Genomic DNA, 19,431 nt, shown 5'->3' with positions numbered 1-19,431 from the left:
GCTAGAAGTGCAGTTTTGAACTGAAAATGTGGAAGATTCTGCTCACGTACAGGAGTGAACAGAAGTACAGCATAAAGAATGACCAAGTGCTGAAACGCTCTGGTTTCCCAGAGGAAAATGGCCAGAGAGGCTCCCCCATCCACACAGACGCTCTTTCTGCCAAATCACTGGCGAGAGCGTTGGCCTATTATATTTGGAAAAGCCTTATTGCCTCACACAGAGATGGAAAAGATTCAAGCAATGCAGTGTGGAATTTAAATAAGAGAGGCTCCCAGAAAATGATGGCCCCAGATATCATCAATCCCTGTGAGAGCCCTGGAGGGTGGAAAGCAATTATAAGAGAAAGGTAGCTCAATTCAGAGGTTACTAAATTTTGTCAGGAACATTTCTCTACCCAGGAGAGAAGTGAGCCATGACATGCCTGATCCCATCACCCCAGGCCTGGACAGGCTCATTCTCTTCCTCCAGCAGTGGAAGCTCTACATCTGCCTTGATTTACTATCCCAACGCTGGTGCCTCCCAGCCAGGGAAAGGTGCCAGTTTTGTCACGTTCTCTGGTGGATTTCTCAAGTCAGGTAAATATCCGCACGGGTTCGGGATGCTGGCTGGCCTTGGCTGTTCGGGGTTCAGCTGCACTAGGGGGTCAAGTCCCACCTGTCTGCTCTCCTGATGCAAAACTCAAAAATAAGTTTGTCATGAGAACAGCACAACAGGTCAGGTCAAGATCGACTCAGCCAGTGCCCTGCCACTGCCAGCAAACAGATGTTTAAGGAAAAAGTGCAGAAAAGAGCAAGTATCTAGAAGTCAAGGGGAAGCATCTAGCAATCCCTCCCCAAACGGCTACCCTGTTCAGTGAAAGCCAGGACTAGAAAATCCCCTGTCCACAGCAACCCAACTACCCGCCAATAGGTTGAAGCAGCAGTTCCTAAAAAACCAAGCAAGTTCTTTCAACCTTTTGTTGTTCTTCATCTGTGGAAGAGTCATCCGATGCCTGCGGAGAGTTTCCAGAGCTGTTCCTTCGAGCATCTGCACCCCCATCTGCAGCAGGCGGCACTTCCAGCACGGGCACCCTGGAGACCCCGTTCCTTCCGCTCCCTTGCTCCTCCATCCTGGAATGGGAGCAGGTGCGTGACCGGCTCTCCTGGGAAAGCTCCACGAATTTCTCCAAAGCACTAAAGAAATCAATCCTGTCTGTACTGAGATCTCTCACTTTGGGCTGGGGATTCTGTTGGAGACTAGGGGAATTTTGGTTTGGGGATTGGGGAAAGTCTTTTAAGCACGAAGTGAATTCTTCCATGGGAACCAAGTGCACGTTCATATCAGGCTTAAGGGCATCTTTTTCTAGATCATCCACTGTCAAATCAGGAAACCCTGTTATCTCCAAGGGGTGCTGGAGTTGCATTAAGGCCTCAGAAGCATGGCAGTTATCAGGGGGGACAGAGTCTACGCAACATCCTGCCGTACAGCCATTGATGTTGTTCAGGTTCAGCTTGTCCTCCATCTGCTCAGCATGGAAGTCTCGACATGTAAACTCTAGGTGGATCCTTCTCTCCTTCACACACATCTCCTCGATCATGTTTGCATCCTCTGGGAGCTGCTGCTCCCTGTCTAGCTCAGCTGAGTAGATGGGAGACATCGGCTGCTGGTTGTCGTTGGTCTTGGCCTCTGAGATCTGGTCGGCCGAGGTGGTGATCTCCTTCTTGTTCAGCTCCAGCCCAGACTTGCAGATGGGCTCGTGATGGTCTGAGAGGTCACTGTCTGAGTGCGAGCGCCACAGTTTATTATGCCGCTGTTTGCTGTGGGGAAGAAAAGCAAATGAAAACATTGAGTAGTGTTTTCACATATCAGGGCCAGACCCACCTTGTTGTAAGAGGATGCAACCTACATGAAAAACCATGCCAAATACTGGAGTCATTGACCACAACTGCAGCTTCACCGAAACAGTTCAGGGTCAAACTTGCTGCTGGAGAAGTCGATCCAATAAAAAGCCACTTTCCAGTAGCTAAATCCCACTGCACTGTTTTGCTCCACACATACGCATTCCCCAGCAGTATTTATCAGTCTGATCAACAAATGCAATGTTTAACCGACTACAGAATTTGGTCCTTTCTCAGCCAGGAAGTACGTTTCCATTTGCTGGCAGGTGAGCCATGGCCAGAAGAGTCAGGGTCCCTAGTCCTGGACATGAGTGGATGGTGGACACTGAATGAAATCCCATTTCCCTTGTGGCTCCTTCTTTGAATAGCTTCAGTGATCAATAACTGGGCTCGGGTAACCAAGTGGGTGGGGTGAGTGGATGTTGGGGGGTGTGTGTGTAAAACACAGAAGACATCCTCAACAGTCAATAAGCAGCCCAAAAAACCACCTGCCTTCTCACAGGAAGGAAGCTCAAGAGTTCTCCAGCTCTTGGAAAGCCCCTTTAGGAAGGTCTGAGCAGTCACAAGGCCAAGCAACTGCCAGCAGCATTGCACCACCCTCCTTATCTCCACCTGCTAAAAAACCTGGCCCATGCCCCTGGGCTTACAGAGAGCAAAGGAAGCAACTTCTCACAGTGAAACCACACCAGCTAGCCATGTCTACAAGGGATTTGCTGAGTGACCACGGCCACAGGGCTGTGCTTCCACCGTTTGCCCCTAGGAGGAGAGCAGATACCACAGAAAGGTCCTTGGATCTGCAGGAGACCTTGCAAAACCTCTCCAGTCCCCTGCTAGCGTGAGCAGGCACTCCCAAACACATCCATTGGCTGCAGTAAGTTAATTAACACATGCTATTGAACTAATTACAATGTACCAGTTTAGTTTTGGGTGCCCAACAGCTAAGGAAAATAATCCATCACAGATTTAGCTTTCTAACCCCATAATCAGCTGCAACCTTCGTGTATGGCACAGGGCAGAATCAGGCCCTTTCAGAGGAGAGGAGGGTCAAGACTAGAGGCCACAGGCATTGCTCTGGGGTGCACGTGCTCCGTCTCTAATGGGTTTTGGAGCAAAGTTTGACACTGGCAGCAGCGCCAGGCACGGCACAAGGTCTGGGGGCAGCACCAGGGCTGGCCAGCTTGTGTCCACACCAGCCTCGGACCAGGAGCCCCCCGCACCTCCCACCACGCTGCAGTCAGTTCTCCGGGCTCCAGTATAAAACTCCTGTTGCTGATTCACAAGTTGCACAAGGCGTAGGGGATCCCAAACACTGTTTTTCTGTAACTTATCCATAACTAATAAAAGAAACAGAGCTGGCTCAGCCTTTCTGTGCCTATCACCGGAGGGAGGGGACAGTTTAACTAACCCCAGGAAGTATGACAGTCCTAAAGAGCAAAACATGCTTGTTGTTGTGACTAAAAGCAGGCAGGGGGTTTTCATTTTACAGCTGGAAAACATATCCCAGTTGCTATAACCCCAACACAAAACCGTAACTAGATAGTGCGAGCACATGGCTGCCCTCACCTTCCCTCTGAAATCGGAGCAGTCACATGAGCATGAATCTGTTGGGTTTTTGTTTTTGTTTTTTTTTACCTGTCCTGGAATACCGCAGCAATAAACAAGGCAGACAGGGGCCAGAGGACAAAACTAAGTAACACAGATAAGAAAGAGCAGAAAAAGCAGTTTGGAGCTGAGAAAGGAACCGCATAAAGGACAATTTCTGCAGCACAGAGAGGCAGGCCATTCCTTGCTTCAGTGAAGCTTCACTTACTGCAGGCTTTTTAGTCCTACACACACAGATGTAATGCACTGCTCTTGCATTTTTTAAAGCCTCAGAAGTAATCCTGTTTGTGCTGTTGTATGGGGACTTGCAGAGTAGGTCAGGAGCAGTGGTGTGCTTAAGTGGGAGAGGAGCCACACACCATATAAATGATGGCAGCAAGAAAGATTTACCTCCTGAAAAATAAATTACTGGAAGACAGGAAAAAGAAATATCCTCAACCAAAATGTTTGCAAAGGGTGGCTTTGCAGATGTGCCACCAACTACCAGACTGACAGATTACCTAAACCAACTGCAGGGCTGAGGGCCTGAAGATGCAATATACCAGCTGCTACCAGCCCAGGGCTCCTCACAGGTGTTCACCAACCTGTTGCAAAGGACAGTGGCATGCTTTTCCTGTCTGAAAAGCTTCTTTTCCTCCATCCAGTCTACCCCAGTGAGATCTAATTTCCCAGTCTGCCCAATGCTTCATAGCACACCACACCGGTCAGGTCATCTCTGGCTCAGAGTTAAGCACTGACCTTGACTGGTGCCAGCAGGACATTTGGTGTCACACGAGGCACCAAAGGCAGGTGTGGTGTCTGTCTCAAAGGATTGCAGCCCAGAAGAGCACAATTTCTTAAAATATCTATTCCACTGTCATCAATCCTGAGACATGATACTACCTGGCTGCTTTTTCAGCGAGATAGGGTCATTGTGGCAGTCAACATTTGGGGAGCAGGGGGAGAGCAAAGCAGGCATGGGAAGAGGCAGAGGACAAAGATCCTGTGGGTGCACAGGATCAGGGAATAAGATGGGAGAGCCCTCAGGTTGCTCATCTGTGCAGAGAGGGAAAGAGGAAGCACACTTCAGTGACAAAAGGAGCTTACATCAGGGATTTGGTGTAAAAATCCAGAATCCAGACCTGGCCCAGCAGCAGATATAGCCAGGCTGCTGGGAGCAGGTTGAGAGCAAAGGAGGAATGATAAGTCATTAGCACAGAAAAAGGGAAGGGAGGTCTTCACAAGTGAATAGGACAGACCCAAAGGGATAAAACCAAGCAGAGGACAGAGGTGAGAAGTGTGCCCTAAAGAGAGCACAGGAATACCTGAGTTGCTGTAGAGAACAGCATAAGACAAAACATTCTAAGAGCCACCTCCCGCGGCAGGAGGCTCAGCTTGGGTAATTCTGCTTACTTCAGACAGGCTCCCTGGCAAAGCACACCAGGATCCTAAACAAAATACCGTAATCTGGTGAAACACAAAGTATCACTACCTCCTTCCAGCTGATCACGTGCAGACATTGCTCAACACAGCTTACAAGTGCGTTTCTCAGAAACATGCAATATTTATGTCTTTTTGCTAATCAGGTGATAGGCTGGGGATTACAACACACTTGCCTATACCCAGGCCCAGCTCCAGACCAGCCTCAGGACTCCATGCAGGAATAAACACCGCTGTTGCAATGCACAGAACATCCTGTCCCCTCCCCTAACACCGACACTTACCGAAGGGATCTAAATAAAACCAGACCAGCTGCTGAGGAGGGGCATGTTCAACAGGGAACTGTAAGGCTGAGATGGAGACAAAGCCAGTTCCCTCTGCCAAATGATGTTAAAAGCAATAGGGACGTCATTTATCTCCGCTGGAGTCTGCACAGCTCTGAATGCTACATTTGGATAGCAGTTCACGGGATGCTACTCTCCAAAAAACAGCCACCCTAGAAGCCAAACAGCCTCCTAAAAGCTCTTTATTACACCCATTTTCCCAGGCTCAGCTGAGATAACCCATGAAAACAGAGCACTATCTTTTCCAAGACAATCACGAGCCTACATAACGCAGTGATGGAAGTTCTAATTAAAATAACAGAGTCAATCATTTAAGTGTTATGCCTTAACATGGGTAATCCAGGTTATTCCTTCCACTCACCTGGCCAGCAGGATCCCTTGGTACTCCTCCAGCTGCCGCATAAAGCTGGGGTTGGGCTTGGTGACAGTGCGCCGTTCCTTCACGTAGTCGTAAGCCCTGTCCAGGTTCCAGCCGTACTCCTTCATGGCGTAGGCAATCACCGTGGATGCTGAGCGGCTCACTCCCATCTTGCAGTGCACCAGGCACTTAGAACCATTTTTCCTGAAGCGGAAGAAAGACAAAGGGGATCATTAAGTAGAAAACATGGCCTTTGAGAAGCTTAAGAAAATAGCAACTTCTTTACCAGAGCATTATCAAACACATTTTCAACACTGCGGCCACAGTTGAAGTCTGGGATGTGATCTGATAATCCAATTTCCAAACTGGAGCAAGACACACAAAGAAAGTGAAGAAGAAGGTCTTAATATTCTTAACAGATTTTGTTACAACAGCTCTTCTGAAGCTTTTATCGCAAAGTGGACAAACATTGGTTGTTTGCAGAGATTTATGAAGACTGCTAAAGACTAATATGGCATCCTTGAACTCAGCCCAAATGGCCCACTGGTATCAAGCAGTATTCCAAATAAAAAGGGCACCTATCACACAAATGCGGTGTCACAGTTTAGATGCACATCCCTGGAAGATACTGAGCAGTTCAGGGAAGCCCCTAGCACAGAGACGTTCTTCTACTGCAAACTTCTGATGGCATATTATTGGGTTTGGCATTGACTGAACAAGACCAACATTACTTTAGTCAGGTGTTTGAAACCCCACCTATCTCCCATCCACATCTCTTGAGAGCCCAGGAAGTGCAAATCCAGCCAAAACCTCCACGGACCAGGCTGGCAGATTTTTCTTGATACCACCATTTCTTAGGACTATCTGTAGGTAGAAAGCTCACCCTCCCTGCTCTGTTTATAACAGTCCTTCACCCTGGTACCTGTCCAAATGCAAGCGAGTGGAAAAGATGACCTCCCCATGGCTGGAGGCAGAGACCGCAAACGATGGCTGCAGTGCAGTGCCCTGCTGCAATCAGATGGAAGATCCTTCAGCTTTAATTCGTTTTTCAAAGTAAACAATGCCTTTGAGCGCAACGAGCAGCTACTCTGCTTGGTGAGGCTGGTATAGAGCCTGAAAGGGCAGCCAGCACTCTGCTCCAAGGAACTGAAAAATATTTGCCTGCCGTGAAATACGAGGGGAAGGCTACGGCCCTTCTCTGTGAACTCCATGCACTGGGCAGCGTTGGCACGGTGCAGGCTGAGAGAATCTGGATTTGGCACCTTTCATTTTCTCCTTTAAGTGCTAGGTTTTCTGGATTGCCAGCCATGTGAAGTTCCCACAGGACAAACCAGGAGGCCACAGAGCACACACAGTCACGTGCCTCGACAAGCTCAGACCTCAGCTGCTTGCAGCCGTCTGAGCCTGTACCTGCGTCCCCAGGCACTCTGAGAGATGCCTGCACTGCTTGGGGTATTCTGGGCTATAGCAGCCTTTAGACTGCTCTAAGACTTTCTCAACTTTGCAAATCAAATCAGTCAGGACATCGCAATGCTTTTGGTGGTTAAACTGCCCCCCCAGACACAACAAGCAGGTAGGGCAAAGAAGGGGGTACAGTAATTGCCTCAATGGAAAGTATTCTGGGCAGTAAAATACTTCTGAGGATGACAACAATTAAAAAAATCAATACTTAAGGGAATACGATGTCTTTTAAAGAAACCATCTTAAATAAACTAATAGACTCAAACGAGTCAGCTTTTAAAGGCTATTAGAAATTGCAAGCACCAGCTATGGTTAAGAGATGACAGACTTCTATAATGGAAATAATACTTTAAAGGCAACATATGCCAATCTGCTTTCTGACCAGTTTTCCCTTAAGAAAGCTGCTGAATTAACTGGAGACAGCTCATATAATGGGATGCAGGTCTTTGCAGTAAAAAGGCCCTACTTCCAGCATCCGCTATCAGGTTACTCGCTCTAACTGACAGCTCAGAGACCTACACAGGCATTTACTCCTGTTGAAGGGAAGAGTTTGCTCTGGAGCATTACACTGCAAGAAATCACTTCCAGACTGTGAGCTTCATTGCACAATCTCACTGTCGTGGTTTAGCCCCAGCCAGCAACTCAGCACCACGCAGCCGCTCGCTCACTCCCCCTACCCCGATGGGATGGGGGAGAGAATTGGAGGAGTAAGAGTGAGAAACACTCCTGGGTTGAGATAAGAACAGTTTAATAATTGAAATAAAGTAAAATAGTAATGCTAATAGTAACAGTATAATAATGATAATAATAATAATGATATACAAAGCAAGTGATGCACAATGCAAATTGCTCACCACCCACCAACCGATACCCAGACAGTTCCCGAGCAGCGATCGCTGCTCCCCGGCCAACCCCCCCAGTGTATATACTGAGCATGACGCCATATGGTATGGAATAGCGCTTTGGGCAGTTTGGATCAACTGTTCTGGCTGTGCCCCCTCCCAGTTTCTTGTGCCCCTGGCAGAGCATGGGAAGCTGAAAAGTCCTTGACTAGCATAAGCAGTACTCAGCAACAACTAAAAACATCAGCGTGTTATCAACATTCTTCTCCTACTAAATCCAAAACACAGCACTATGCCTGCTACTAGGAAGAAAATTAACTCTATCCCAGCCGAAACCAGGACACTCACAATGCAGGGAGCAGCTTATCTTTGTGTTTGGCTTACAAGGTTTTGCTTCTTACTTCTGTTAAACCCTGCTCGCTTCCTTACTGCCCTTTCCTCCCACCAGCACCTCTGCAGATCCACTGCATTTCCTAAGCAGCAGGCAAACTGTTAGCTCTCTAGCGCAGGAATGATGATCTCCACTGTTTGCCTGGACTGCAACTGGGCAGAAACCCCTCACTAGTCCTACCTGCTCCTTGTACAAGCACCCGCAAGAATGAAAATCTGTGGAAGGCAACTCTAACATTTAGGCAGAAACTACAGAATGAAAATGCTTTGATCCTAGGTAGGCAAGGAGGAAAAGTAGTTAAGAAAATCAGTAGGAAAATATAAAATACTTAGTATACATCTTCTAAATGTGTGTGTTCTGTTCTGAAAAGACTTACTTTGCCTTGGAGATGAATTTGTAGGTGTCATTCCAATAAGCCAGAAGATCTGTTGCTTCTTCATCATATACCCGAATATTATGGTATTCAAAGAGCCCAGGGAAGAAGTTATCTATTTCTCGAGTCACATTCAAAATATACCGCACCCTGCATGGAAACAGACAGCAGATAAAAATGCAGAGTGTGCAGAACACAGCAAGTTCAGAGAGAGATCACAGCTGCTACACAACAGCCTTGCCTTGCTTTGCGAGTGGCAAAACTCAAAGCATTTGAAGTTGCAGTCTTGAACTTACCTCCTTGCAAATCAGGACTTAATGCAACGAAGCAGCAGCTAAGACAGACAAAAGGTTTTGCTGAGCAATTTAGAGCCTAGCCTCTGACAAAAGGACTTCCAGCCATGCTGGATAGAAACTTCCTCTGCAGTATGTCAGGTTACACTGCTTGCCCACCATCTCTCTATTCTTTAGCGACCCTTGTGTCACAGGAGCTCCTGCACAGACTGTTCAGTTAGTGTTTGGACACTTTCTCAAAGCCCCTTCGTGAATCTCCTCCTGCTGCACCAACAACACAGGAAGACTGAAGGCATAAGCTTGTGAGCAACACCATAGTTAAATAAATGCATAAAATAACTACAGAGAGATGTAACAGACAATGAGCAACTGGGGAGGATTTATTTCTTATCCCTAAATTTTCTGGAAAGGAAACTGCTAGAGAAAGCATATGGTATTTATGTACACTACATCTAGTATTTTTAGCCCTGAGGGTTACTTGTAAGATGCTTATGAACTGCACTCATGCTGCAATATCAGACAGAACAAGGGCACTGCAAGGGAGTGACATCCCTTTTCCCTAGCGGGTATGAGATCACTGGCAGTCAAGTAGGACCTGTCTGACCCAAGGGAACTGCAGCAGACCCTGCGCTCAATGAGGAGAGCCAATTTTGCCAGGCTGATTCTCCAAGGTACGGAAGTATGCTATCAATCCAATTCAGCAGAGTGATTAGGTTTTTTCCATCGGATTGGCACAAATAAGCCAAACATGTAAGTGATTATTTAATTGCAAAATCTTGGTGCTTAGATCCACCTGGCCTAAAGAAAGGACACTCTAAGCTTCAGCCCAAAAGGTAGAAAGGGCAGGACACAGAGGAACCCATCAGTGCTAAGCCAGAGAGCTACAGGACTTTAGTTCCTACTGGGCCCCACTCAAAGCAAAAAAAATACTCTTTTCCTTCCTGCCGCAGTCCGGAGGTCCAGACTCCGAAGCGCCTCTGTAATCGTGAGACCTCAGTCCAGAACAACGGGCTGGAGCAGCGGGCACAGAGCCAGCTACGCAGCATCCAGTTAAGTAATTGTAGCTTTTTGCTACTTACAGGTATGAGATTGCTGGCTTCCTTTGTTTGCCAAGGGGATGTCAGTCAAGGTCAGGGAACAAGATTCTTTTACTTTAGGGTGGCTGTTTGTGGGACGCGGAGTTTGGAGGAAGCAAGAGCTTGTTCAGATCTGCAAACCCTCTAGTAAGACTCAGATTACACAGCAGGTATGGAATAGAGTTTGTTGCATAGACAAGTGTTGAGGCCAGGCTCTTGCTTTTAAGCTGATGGCCTGAAGCTACTTACCCTCTGTTCTGCAAGTCTTCCAAATTGGAGGCGTTCCATTCCGAGCCCTGCAGGGAAAACATGCAAAGGGACACATCAGCCAGAAGGAAGGGACAGACAGACAACCAATGGTCACCCGTGAACCGGAGGAGGAAGCTGGCCAGCCAAGTGTTGGAGAGCTAGGCGTCTTTTGAGTCAAGGGGTACACAGAAGAGTGGTAACAGGGATGATGTTCAGCACCTTATCTCGCCCCATTAACCAGCTGTATTCTGAAGCGACAGGCAGCTCTGCAAAGCAGGAGCCCAGCACCATATCCTGGCACTTCCTGCAAACCGCTGACAAAACAACCTCAGCAAAGACAAGACCACTCCACCCTTCCCCTGGAGGCTGCTGCCAGCTCTACCCCACAGAAGAGAGACTGCCTGCATTTAAAAACCATCCAGGTGCTCTTTATACATGAAACACCCATCTCACACATCAAAGGCAACAACACCGTAGGCTCACTTGGGTTACACCTCTCTTCCCCACGTTCAAAGCCCGTGTGAGCAGAGAAACACACACATTTAACCCTGGCTAGCTAACCCTCTTCTCTGCAGCACACACAGGGCCTCCAAGCTGCTTGCTTCCTGCTCAAACACATAAACCCTGACCGAGGACAAAACCACTTAGACAAAGGCTTCCTTCAAAAGTTAAGGTGCACAAGCTATCTGCTTCCCTGCCCTGAAATAGCTCCTAAATAGAAAGATGGTTCAGATGAAGGAGTAAGCAAGAGGGATGCAGGCAGCACTACTATCGCCAGCAGAACAGCACTGCTCATGGCTGCTCCCATGGCACAGGCTTCCACATCGCCCCAGGGACAGGACAGGCATAGCCAGGGCAAGCCAGCCCTTGGAGCATACCCACCGCCTGTGTGCAAACCCAGTCAGCCCGAGAGCGAGAACCTCCCAGTCTTGCAGAAGAAGCAGTGTCCACCCAGAGGATGGGTTTCTGCTTGCCCCAGAAAGCGTGCATAGGCACCCCGTGTCTGAGATGGGGGAGCTCCAAGAGCTCTGACCAACAGGCACAGACTTTCTGCACTTGCAGAAAAGTCCTGAGCACTCACAACCTGTGTCTAGATGTACACGCACAGGAAAGGGCCATGTTACTATTCTGGTAGCTACTGGGGACAAGTCTGTTGTCTTGTCTTGACACTTCAGGAATACAACAAACAAAAAGCAGCTGGTTCTTCACAAACTGAACTACTTCCTAAGAGAGGTCATCATAACGAGGACACCATTCAAGGGTTCAGCACAGACGGGACTCTGAATTTCAAGCAGAATAAAGGGGTAAACGTTACATGCCATGGTAGCCCAGATTTCAACAGAACCCATTGCCTTCAGCCATAGATCAGGTCAATCCCAGCAAAGCCCACAGCTCTGCACAATCTGAAGGAGGACTATGGGGGCTCTTGCTATTCAGTGTCTGCCAACAAACATATTTTGATCCTTGCCCTATTTACCCTACCCCCCCAGACCTAGTTAGCTTCACGTTGTCTCTTTCTGGCCATGGAAGAATAATTTAAATCAGACCTGGGAACCACCAGTTTCCACAGGTATGGAAAACAATGTTGCAGTGGTGAAAGCCTTTTCTCCTGTCCTTTGATCCACAATCACCAACATCATCAGGTCTCTTATTTCCTGCTTAGTTATTTTAGCATTCCCTAAGCAGGATCCCCCAGGGCTCTTGCCTCCACCTGGATGGAAACAGCTCCATGCCTTCCAGAGACTTCACTATATGACTTAGCCTTGCCGTACACACGCTCCTGAATTAAGCTGGTGCCCAGCCCCAGCAGCACTGCTCCTCACCGCGGAGAGCTGCTTTGCAAATGCTTCTATTCCACACATTAGCCACAGTTCTCCTTGGTGCTGCCTGCAAGCCTTGTTTTAAAGGTCTTGTTCCCATTAAATGCACTCAGAGCCAAGACTCCAAGCCCTGCAGTGGACCGAACAGCCTGTGCTGCTTTTGACCAGCACTGTAAGCCTGAAACAAGTCCCTCTCTCCAGAGAACACATAGTCTGCAAAAAAAAAAAAAATCCATTACATTGTAGGTACTTTAAGTTTCCTGGCTCTACCCCACCACAGTTTCTTGGGAGTGCTCACATTAACATACACCATCCCTTCCGAGCCACGGCACTAAGCTTCAGGAGACTGGGAGAGGCCCTCTCCATTTGGAAAGACCAGCTGGTCCGAGAGGAATGGCTTTGTTTAAAGTTGAGCCAACCTCATAGCCCAGACAGCCCAACCAAACCTGTGTCCATTGCTTCAGGGCTGGGAAATCCAGCGGAGCACTGACTCACCAGAAGGAGGTGCAGGAATTAGACAGGCCCCAGCAGCAATGAAAGGCAACCAAGCAAGCAAACATTAAAAGGTGAAATAGTTATGTTTCCTTAAGGTGAGTTATCTCCAGGATTCTTTGTTAAGCTCCTCTGTTCCTCCCGGATCACATGAACTCAGAGCTTTCCATGTTACAAGAGTGTCATTCCATCTGAATGTTACACAGCTCCCCTCCCTCTTTGCTGTAGTTATGCCCTTCCCAAACAAATGTATACTCCAAGAACTTGCTGTGTGGGTACCCCGGACAGTTAAAGCTACAAAACTGGTCTTACATCAATGGCAACAGCCCTGAAAAGTAGTTAGAATTAAGACCTTTTCCCTTCCATCCTCTAGTGACAGGGTCTACAGCTTGACTGGTGTATGGCAAAGTTTAGTACAGCCAAAAAGCCAGGCTGCTCTTGTTCAATAGCACTAGTGTCTTGTGTCTTGCTTATGAGTACGTGACCCCATGATCAGCCAATCTCTCCTTCAGAGTTCCTTTAAGTTCCTCCAGAGGCCCCTGTGTCAACCAAGACACAGTGACAAGTGTTAGGTGTGTTTACTCTTGAATTCACTGTTGGACTTACCAAAAAGACATGATCAAATATCTGTGTGGGGCTGTCCATCTGCCCAAGGATCACTATCATTTCATTGTCAATGAACTCTTTGAACTCCCGCAGGTTACACACCATCTGCATCTCCAGCTCGGTGCGTATCTGTGTGGGGAGGAGGAACACAAGGAAGCCATATGAAGTTTTTGTTCTGGCCTTTCTTCACGGCATAGAGTACAGAGCTCTCTAGTTTGTGCAACAGCACTGCCAGTGCTGCTCCCTCACCACTTACCTCTTTTGACGTGATGTTCTCCAAATCTTTCTGCATCATGATCTCTCTTAATTTGGTCTTAATTAGCCGTTCCGTGCGTTCCCGCTCAGTTGGGCTATCAGAAGAAAGCAACACAGTCAGTGGGAGGGGAAACCAACTGGACTCATAGCACTTTTTAAACAGGTATTGTATAGACTGAGACTCTGCTGTCTCAGATACTCACACTACTTCCCCCAAGCACGTCTTCAGCTTCAGGGAATTCAGGCGACTGTAAAGCCCAGTTTAGATTCCCAGTTGTGTATGAAAGTGACCAACTGAGTCTTCCTGATCCATTGTAGTCATCCAGAGAACCTCTGGTATTTGGTAAAATTTAAATTGGGAAGGCTGCATTATACTCTCTGGAGCAGTATCTAAGCTTCCCCCTACCTTTCTTGGAAAGGTAACAGCTCCAAAGCTCCTTACATGGAGAGACGAGGGCAGCTAAGCCTCTGTGCATTCCTCCAGCCTCTGCTGCCAGGGGCCTTATCACCAGCTGCAAAAATAGCCTGACTAACACCAGGGGAAGTTGCAACAGAGCAGCAGCACAAAGCTGTCTCACCCATCATCTTTAGAAAGGACCCAGCAGTAACAACTCACACCATCTTTCCGTTTTTCTGGAAGGCTGCCAGGATGGCGACTGCACAGACACTTCTCTGCTTTACAAGTGTCCAACTGGTGGTTCACAAGTAAAAATCATGGAAGTTCCTGGTCCTTTTAACCTCACGCATTATTTCAGGACTCAATTAAGAGAATGCTGTCTAGGTGTCCCCAGGAAATCATTCAATTGCTGCCACCAGGGAAAGGGTGGGTTACATAAAATTTATATATGAAAAGCTACAAGAGAATATTAATCTGACAGCCTGCCAAAACTTTTCAGCCACCCTCCTTGTACATTAAAAAACAATCAAGTGTGAAGACTCGTTCACAGCTGAACAACTGCTTAGCATTATTATTCACTAACTGAACTCCAACAACAGGAAATATCTGTGAGCATAAATCAACCAATGGCACTATTATACTGGGAAAGCAGCTGGGGCTAGGGAAGTAATTTCTTCTACTACAAACCAGGCAACTAAGCCCTCACGCTTGGCATCACATCTGGACACAGACTGCCTTTGAGGTTCTATGGTATCGGTACCATCAGCAATTACTAATTACAGGGACTGTAAACCTTGAACATTGATACAGCCTATACATTTTGCCTTTCCAAACTGTCTACCTATCTACCTCAGCCACTGTTTTGGACCATATATCACCAGACATCCAAGCATTTAGCTAGAGACAGCTTGGGACCTATACACTGTCCTGTTCCACACTTGCAGAGCTCCTCAGAACGATGAAAAACTGCATTGCTCTTTGTCCCCATTCTTAGGTATATCAGATGGATGCCTACGAGGATGCTTCTGAGCTCACAGTCTCAGAAGCCCATACATAAACACTTCACTTTACAGCAAAATTAACTGAGTAGGGAAAAAAAGACCGCATTACTCTAAACACGTGCTCAGATATGCATCAGCACAAGAGCGAAGTCCAGAGAAACCTGTTTCTTCCAGGAGACACCAGGCCTGGAAACCAGAGGACAAAACCAGCAAAGAGGAAGGCCCAGGTACTACATTACACCAATACTTCTCTCTCGCTAGTAACACGGGACTTACCTTGCAGAAGCAAAGATCTGCAAGCCTAAAGCCCAAGGTAAACAACTAGGCTGAAAACAGAGGCTGGGGGAGATGCAAGGGACTCCCAGGAGGGCTAAACTTCCAGTGCTGGTGCTTACCTAACCAGGGGTCTGCTTATTACCTGGAACAGGAAACCTCTCCTCATTAATACCTAATTAAGAGTAATCTCTTGTGGAAACCATTTCCTCATTTGGAGACTGCAGTGCTTGACAGCCAAACACTTTGGCTCAGCAGAGCCAGACCAACTTACACATCTGTGAAGAGGGCGGGCGAGTCGGGCCGGTGGGACTGGACATCTTGCATGGCGTTCCACTCATTGACTGACGACTGGTCGGAGTTGATATGGCTCTCATAGTAACTGACCCACGTGAGGAAGAGGCTCCCTGGGTAGTAATTGTTGCTCCGTGCCACCTCACAAGCCTTATGTAAACTCTGTAGAGCAGACCTAGAAAGGGAAAAATACTTGCAGAATTATAATGTCTTCCTCAGGCTGGTATGGAGCACAGAGCAGCAGCCAAATCCAGGATGCTGCTCACATCCCATCAGTTGGTATAAACCCTAGTGCTATGTGCAACGGCCCCTGGCACTGAGCAGGAGGCTGTCCTGGATAACTACACATTGCAAGAGCTTGCATATCTTAACTGAAGTGTGCCAAGACAAGCCTGGATAGCAGCAAAGGTGCCCACAATTCAGAGGGCAGAGGCACCTGTATCTCTGGCTCCAAAAACTGATGTGACTACCTAAGCCATAAGTAAGATGCACAGAGCTCTTGTCCAAGACAGGGTGCTCTGACAGCTCCTACCGTGCCATCAGCTCCCCTGCGTGCAGGGCAGGGACACCCAGGAATGCGACACGGAGAGCTGCACAACAAGGGCTTAGGATTTGACTTTACTGAGGTGTTTAGGTGTTTGCCCTCTCTCACTGCACGAGGGATGTCAGAAGTTTCTTCAGCTGCTGCTGGGAAACAAATCCCCCTCTCCTATTTTTAGCTTGTTTTAAATCTTTGACTGGGATCAGAAGGATCCAGGTCAAAATCACTGGGGTGACACAGTAGCATGACACCCTAACAGGCGATGTATTTCTGCAATGCAAAGAAGCTTGAGCCAGAAATACTTTAATGGCCACTACATTCTTACATGAGCCACCCTAAAAGGAAAGAAAAATGCAGGCAGCTTCTCTTTCCTTCTCGCTATCACAATGAACATGTCTCACTGGAGACAGAGACTCTTAAAATATGCAGCGTGTATTTCCTTATTTATGACAAACAATAATAATAATAATAAAAAAATTATTTCAAACACATGCTCAAAGCAATTCTGCTTCGGAGAGATTCAAAGCAGCAGCCCTTTGCAAGGAAAATTAGCCTATTTCTTCCTGCCCCCAGCTGAGACAAAGGTGTGGCTGCAGCAGTATTATAAACTCACTGCTGTATACCAGCACTCGCATGGTTTTTTTCTTTGGTATCAACCTTCCTTCCCTGTCTCTGAAGGAGACTCCTGGCTGCTTGAGTAGGTCTCAAGATACCAATAATGCAAAGCAGCACCTGCTTTTTAAAAGCTCAAGCAGCCAAAACACCTTGGAAAAAAGATCACTGGGACAGATTATAGTAAGTACTTACCACATCGCCTGTACAGACACTGGCTTGAATATATGAACCCTGTTATCTGTCGATACGCTGAACCCTCTGGAGAGAGTAAAAAAGGCACAGTAAAAATGTGTCCCAAAAGCAACTTTTCAGTTAATAACTGATAGTTTGTAGCACGTTAGAACAGCAAAGGAATAGCCCTATGCATACACTGCTGAGTTCAGCTAGCAAACAGATCAAAATAGCATGCTAAAAGCTCTAGGATAACTTTTTAAAGCGGATGCTGTTCGGGAACGAAACTAAGACAGTGGGACAATGCTGGGCTGTGCTGTTTACCTTGGCAACACAAATTCAGTGCCACAGCTGGGAGCAACAGAGTCCAGCTAAAATGATCCTGGGGCAGCTACCAAGGAAAGAAAAGTCATTCCGCGGACTGCACTGGACAGCCTTTGTAACTGGCACAAACAGGAGTCTGCAAGTCAGGTGTCTATTTGGCAGAGAAACATCATTCTTATTTTACGTTCAGCCGAACGCTGCCTGCTGCAAGCGTGAAGGAACACATAATAGGATCCCTTTAAGGAGCTTTCACTACACACCCACTCACCAGTAAAAGCTCCTTTACTCCAGCTTAAACACACACAAGAGCCACTGTCTCCGTGCGTGTTTATTCACAGATAAGTCAATTACTGGTGTTCCCTGCCACAACCGCTGTGATTTAGGGCCTTTGAGCCTACTAACCCAACACAGGTCAACAGCAGGAGGTCTGCTGGGGCTCTGCCATCATTTGAATCCTTCTCCATATACCGTGCTGTAAGCTAACACATGGAGACCCTCTGCTACTGACCTAGAACAAAAGACACTCACCCATCCCCGTCCAGGTGGATCAAGGTGTCACTCCACAGTGGCAGCACCAAGCCCATTGTACAAGTGCTACTGTAGTAAGAAACAGAAGGTCAGCCCATCTGCTGCAGCACCACGCTATTATTCTAATTTCACAGCAATGGTTGCAGGTGTTTGCACTCATTAGAAAAAAAAAAAAAAAAAAAAAAAGAAAAATCGCAATGTTGCTTCAGGGACAAACAGAGGCACTGCTGTTCTACAGGTATCTGGCAAGGATCATAAACCAGACACAGGGTACAGCAGTACTCTTTCAAGCAAGCTTAAAGGGTTAACATACGCCCAGGAGAAGAGCAAACAGGATTCAGAAGCAGCAAGCTTTGTGCAGAAGGTCAGAGAGGGCTCGCAGTCTTCAGTAAGCTCAAGGCTTTCTTCACAGATTAGTCCTTCGCAGGCTCAAGTGGTTTGGTTCTAGCTCTGATTTTGCAATCCATAGCTTTGTTTTCTTGTTTGTCCCTCAGCCACAGCTGCTGGGAACTGGGATCAGTCTAGTGTAATAGCAGGGTGACTGGCAGCACGGTAGGTTAGCAATCACAGCCTATCACCCGCTGCTGACTCCTGCCCCTTCTTCTCCCTCCCACACCTCAAGGATAAGCACAACAGAAAGCCGAGACAGACACCTTTTGGCAATCCCACTCCCCTCTCGGCTCCTTTGACCTCTTGGCCTTACAGTCACCTGCTTTCTGTAAGGCTGTGCAAAAAGCCAAGCTAAAAGCAGAATTCAAACGATAGAAAAAAGGCAGAGGCAGGGGAACCCCAACACAACCTGCACCAGGTTGTCAAATGACAAAGCTGAATCTCATAAAGCTGTAAAGCTGTTCCATAATCAACACAGCATGTTGAAGAAGAATCGAATTCAACTGCCTCCTGTTCTTATGCTTTGCATTAACTGCTCTCAAATTTCCACAAGCCCTAACACCCCTATCAGTCTCTGCAGATCATGAGAAGTGGGGGAAGAGGGTGAGACTCGAGGCTTCAGAGGGTCAGCAAACATGAAGCCCTGTAAACGCGCACGCCTCGGAGTCACTGGTGCCCAGCACAAGGAGACACCGTGGCACGCAGCTATTTCTGTTGACAACATGAGATGAGCTCATGGAAAGATGTGTTTTTAAAAGGCTTCCCAAGGTGGCCAGGGTATTTTTAGTGATACTGTTCAGCAAGCGCTTATCAGAGACCATAGCAACAAGTCTACATTGAGTTATAAATACCAAGTGGGCTAAGGGAGGGTGCATCAGACTGACCATCCAGAACCTAAGTAACTCTAGCAGAAAGCTAAAATGACCCTGCTATGTTATTAGACACTGAATACCAGTGAGCTCTCAGTTATCAAAGGTGGCTGTGCTGGTATATCGCAGCCAATATCAAGCTCCAAGCTCACAGCAACCTGTGCAAGGACAAGTTATTCTTACCCTACCTCAGGAGCATCTCTGAGCTACAGCTGTACACACATGCACAGGAAGGGAGCCAGGAGCCAGTGGCAGCATCAAGCTGGTCCTCCTTTTTAGCAGGCATCACTTGAGCTAAGCATCCAAATCAAGCCACTAGAAATTAAGCATGGTGGCTATTGCGATCAGCAGGCTGTTTGGAAGGCCATTTCTCAGGCAAACAGTTCGAAAAGATTTTCTAGTGACCCTCCTAACTATCTGAAAGTAATTTCTACCAACTAGGGTCAGTAGCAAGACTCATTCCTGTAGCAGTTGTGCTAGAACTAAGCATGTGTATGAAACCTTCCAAAACAGTTTGAATATCTAGGTTTTTCTTTCCCTGCATAGGCCAAAACTTACTTACAACCCTTT

General features: G+C 47.3%; 1 protein-coding gene across 3 annotated transcripts in view; it reads right to left on the bottom strand.

Annotated features, from left to right (window-relative positions):
• SSH2 (slingshot protein phosphatase 2) overlaps positions 1-19,431 on the bottom strand; it is a 101,190-nt gene that overhangs the window by 4,296 nt on the left and 77,463 nt on the right. For all 3 annotated transcript variants that reach the window (XM_075719433.1, XM_075719434.1, XM_075719435.1), the window contains 9 exons: positions 17,603-17,671; positions 16,772-16,837; positions 15,404-15,598; positions 13,460-13,553; positions 13,204-13,332; positions 10,286-10,332; positions 8,671-8,817; positions 5,604-5,804; positions 953-1,796 (listed from right to left, as the gene is read on the bottom strand). In XM_075719433.1, coding sequence (XP_075575548.1) covers positions 953-1,796; positions 5,604-5,804; positions 8,671-8,817; positions 10,286-10,332; positions 13,204-13,332; positions 13,460-13,553; positions 15,404-15,598; positions 16,772-16,837; positions 17,603-17,671 — 1,792 coding nt within the window. The remainder of the gene's footprint in view (positions 1-952; positions 1,797-5,603; positions 5,805-8,670; positions 8,818-10,285; positions 10,333-13,203; positions 13,333-13,459; positions 13,554-15,403; positions 15,599-16,771; positions 16,838-17,602; positions 17,672-19,431) is intronic.

The sequence above is a fragment of the Pelecanus crispus genome, chromosome 12, assembly GCF_030463565.1.
Source record: "Pelecanus crispus isolate bPelCri1 chromosome 12, bPelCri1.pri, whole genome shotgun sequence".
Lineage (NCBI taxonomy): Eukaryota > Metazoa > Chordata > Aves > Pelecaniformes > Pelecanidae > Pelecanus > Pelecanus crispus.
The sequence above is the reverse complement of the archived record's forward strand: the minus strand, read 5'-3'. Positions and strand labels throughout refer to the sequence as shown.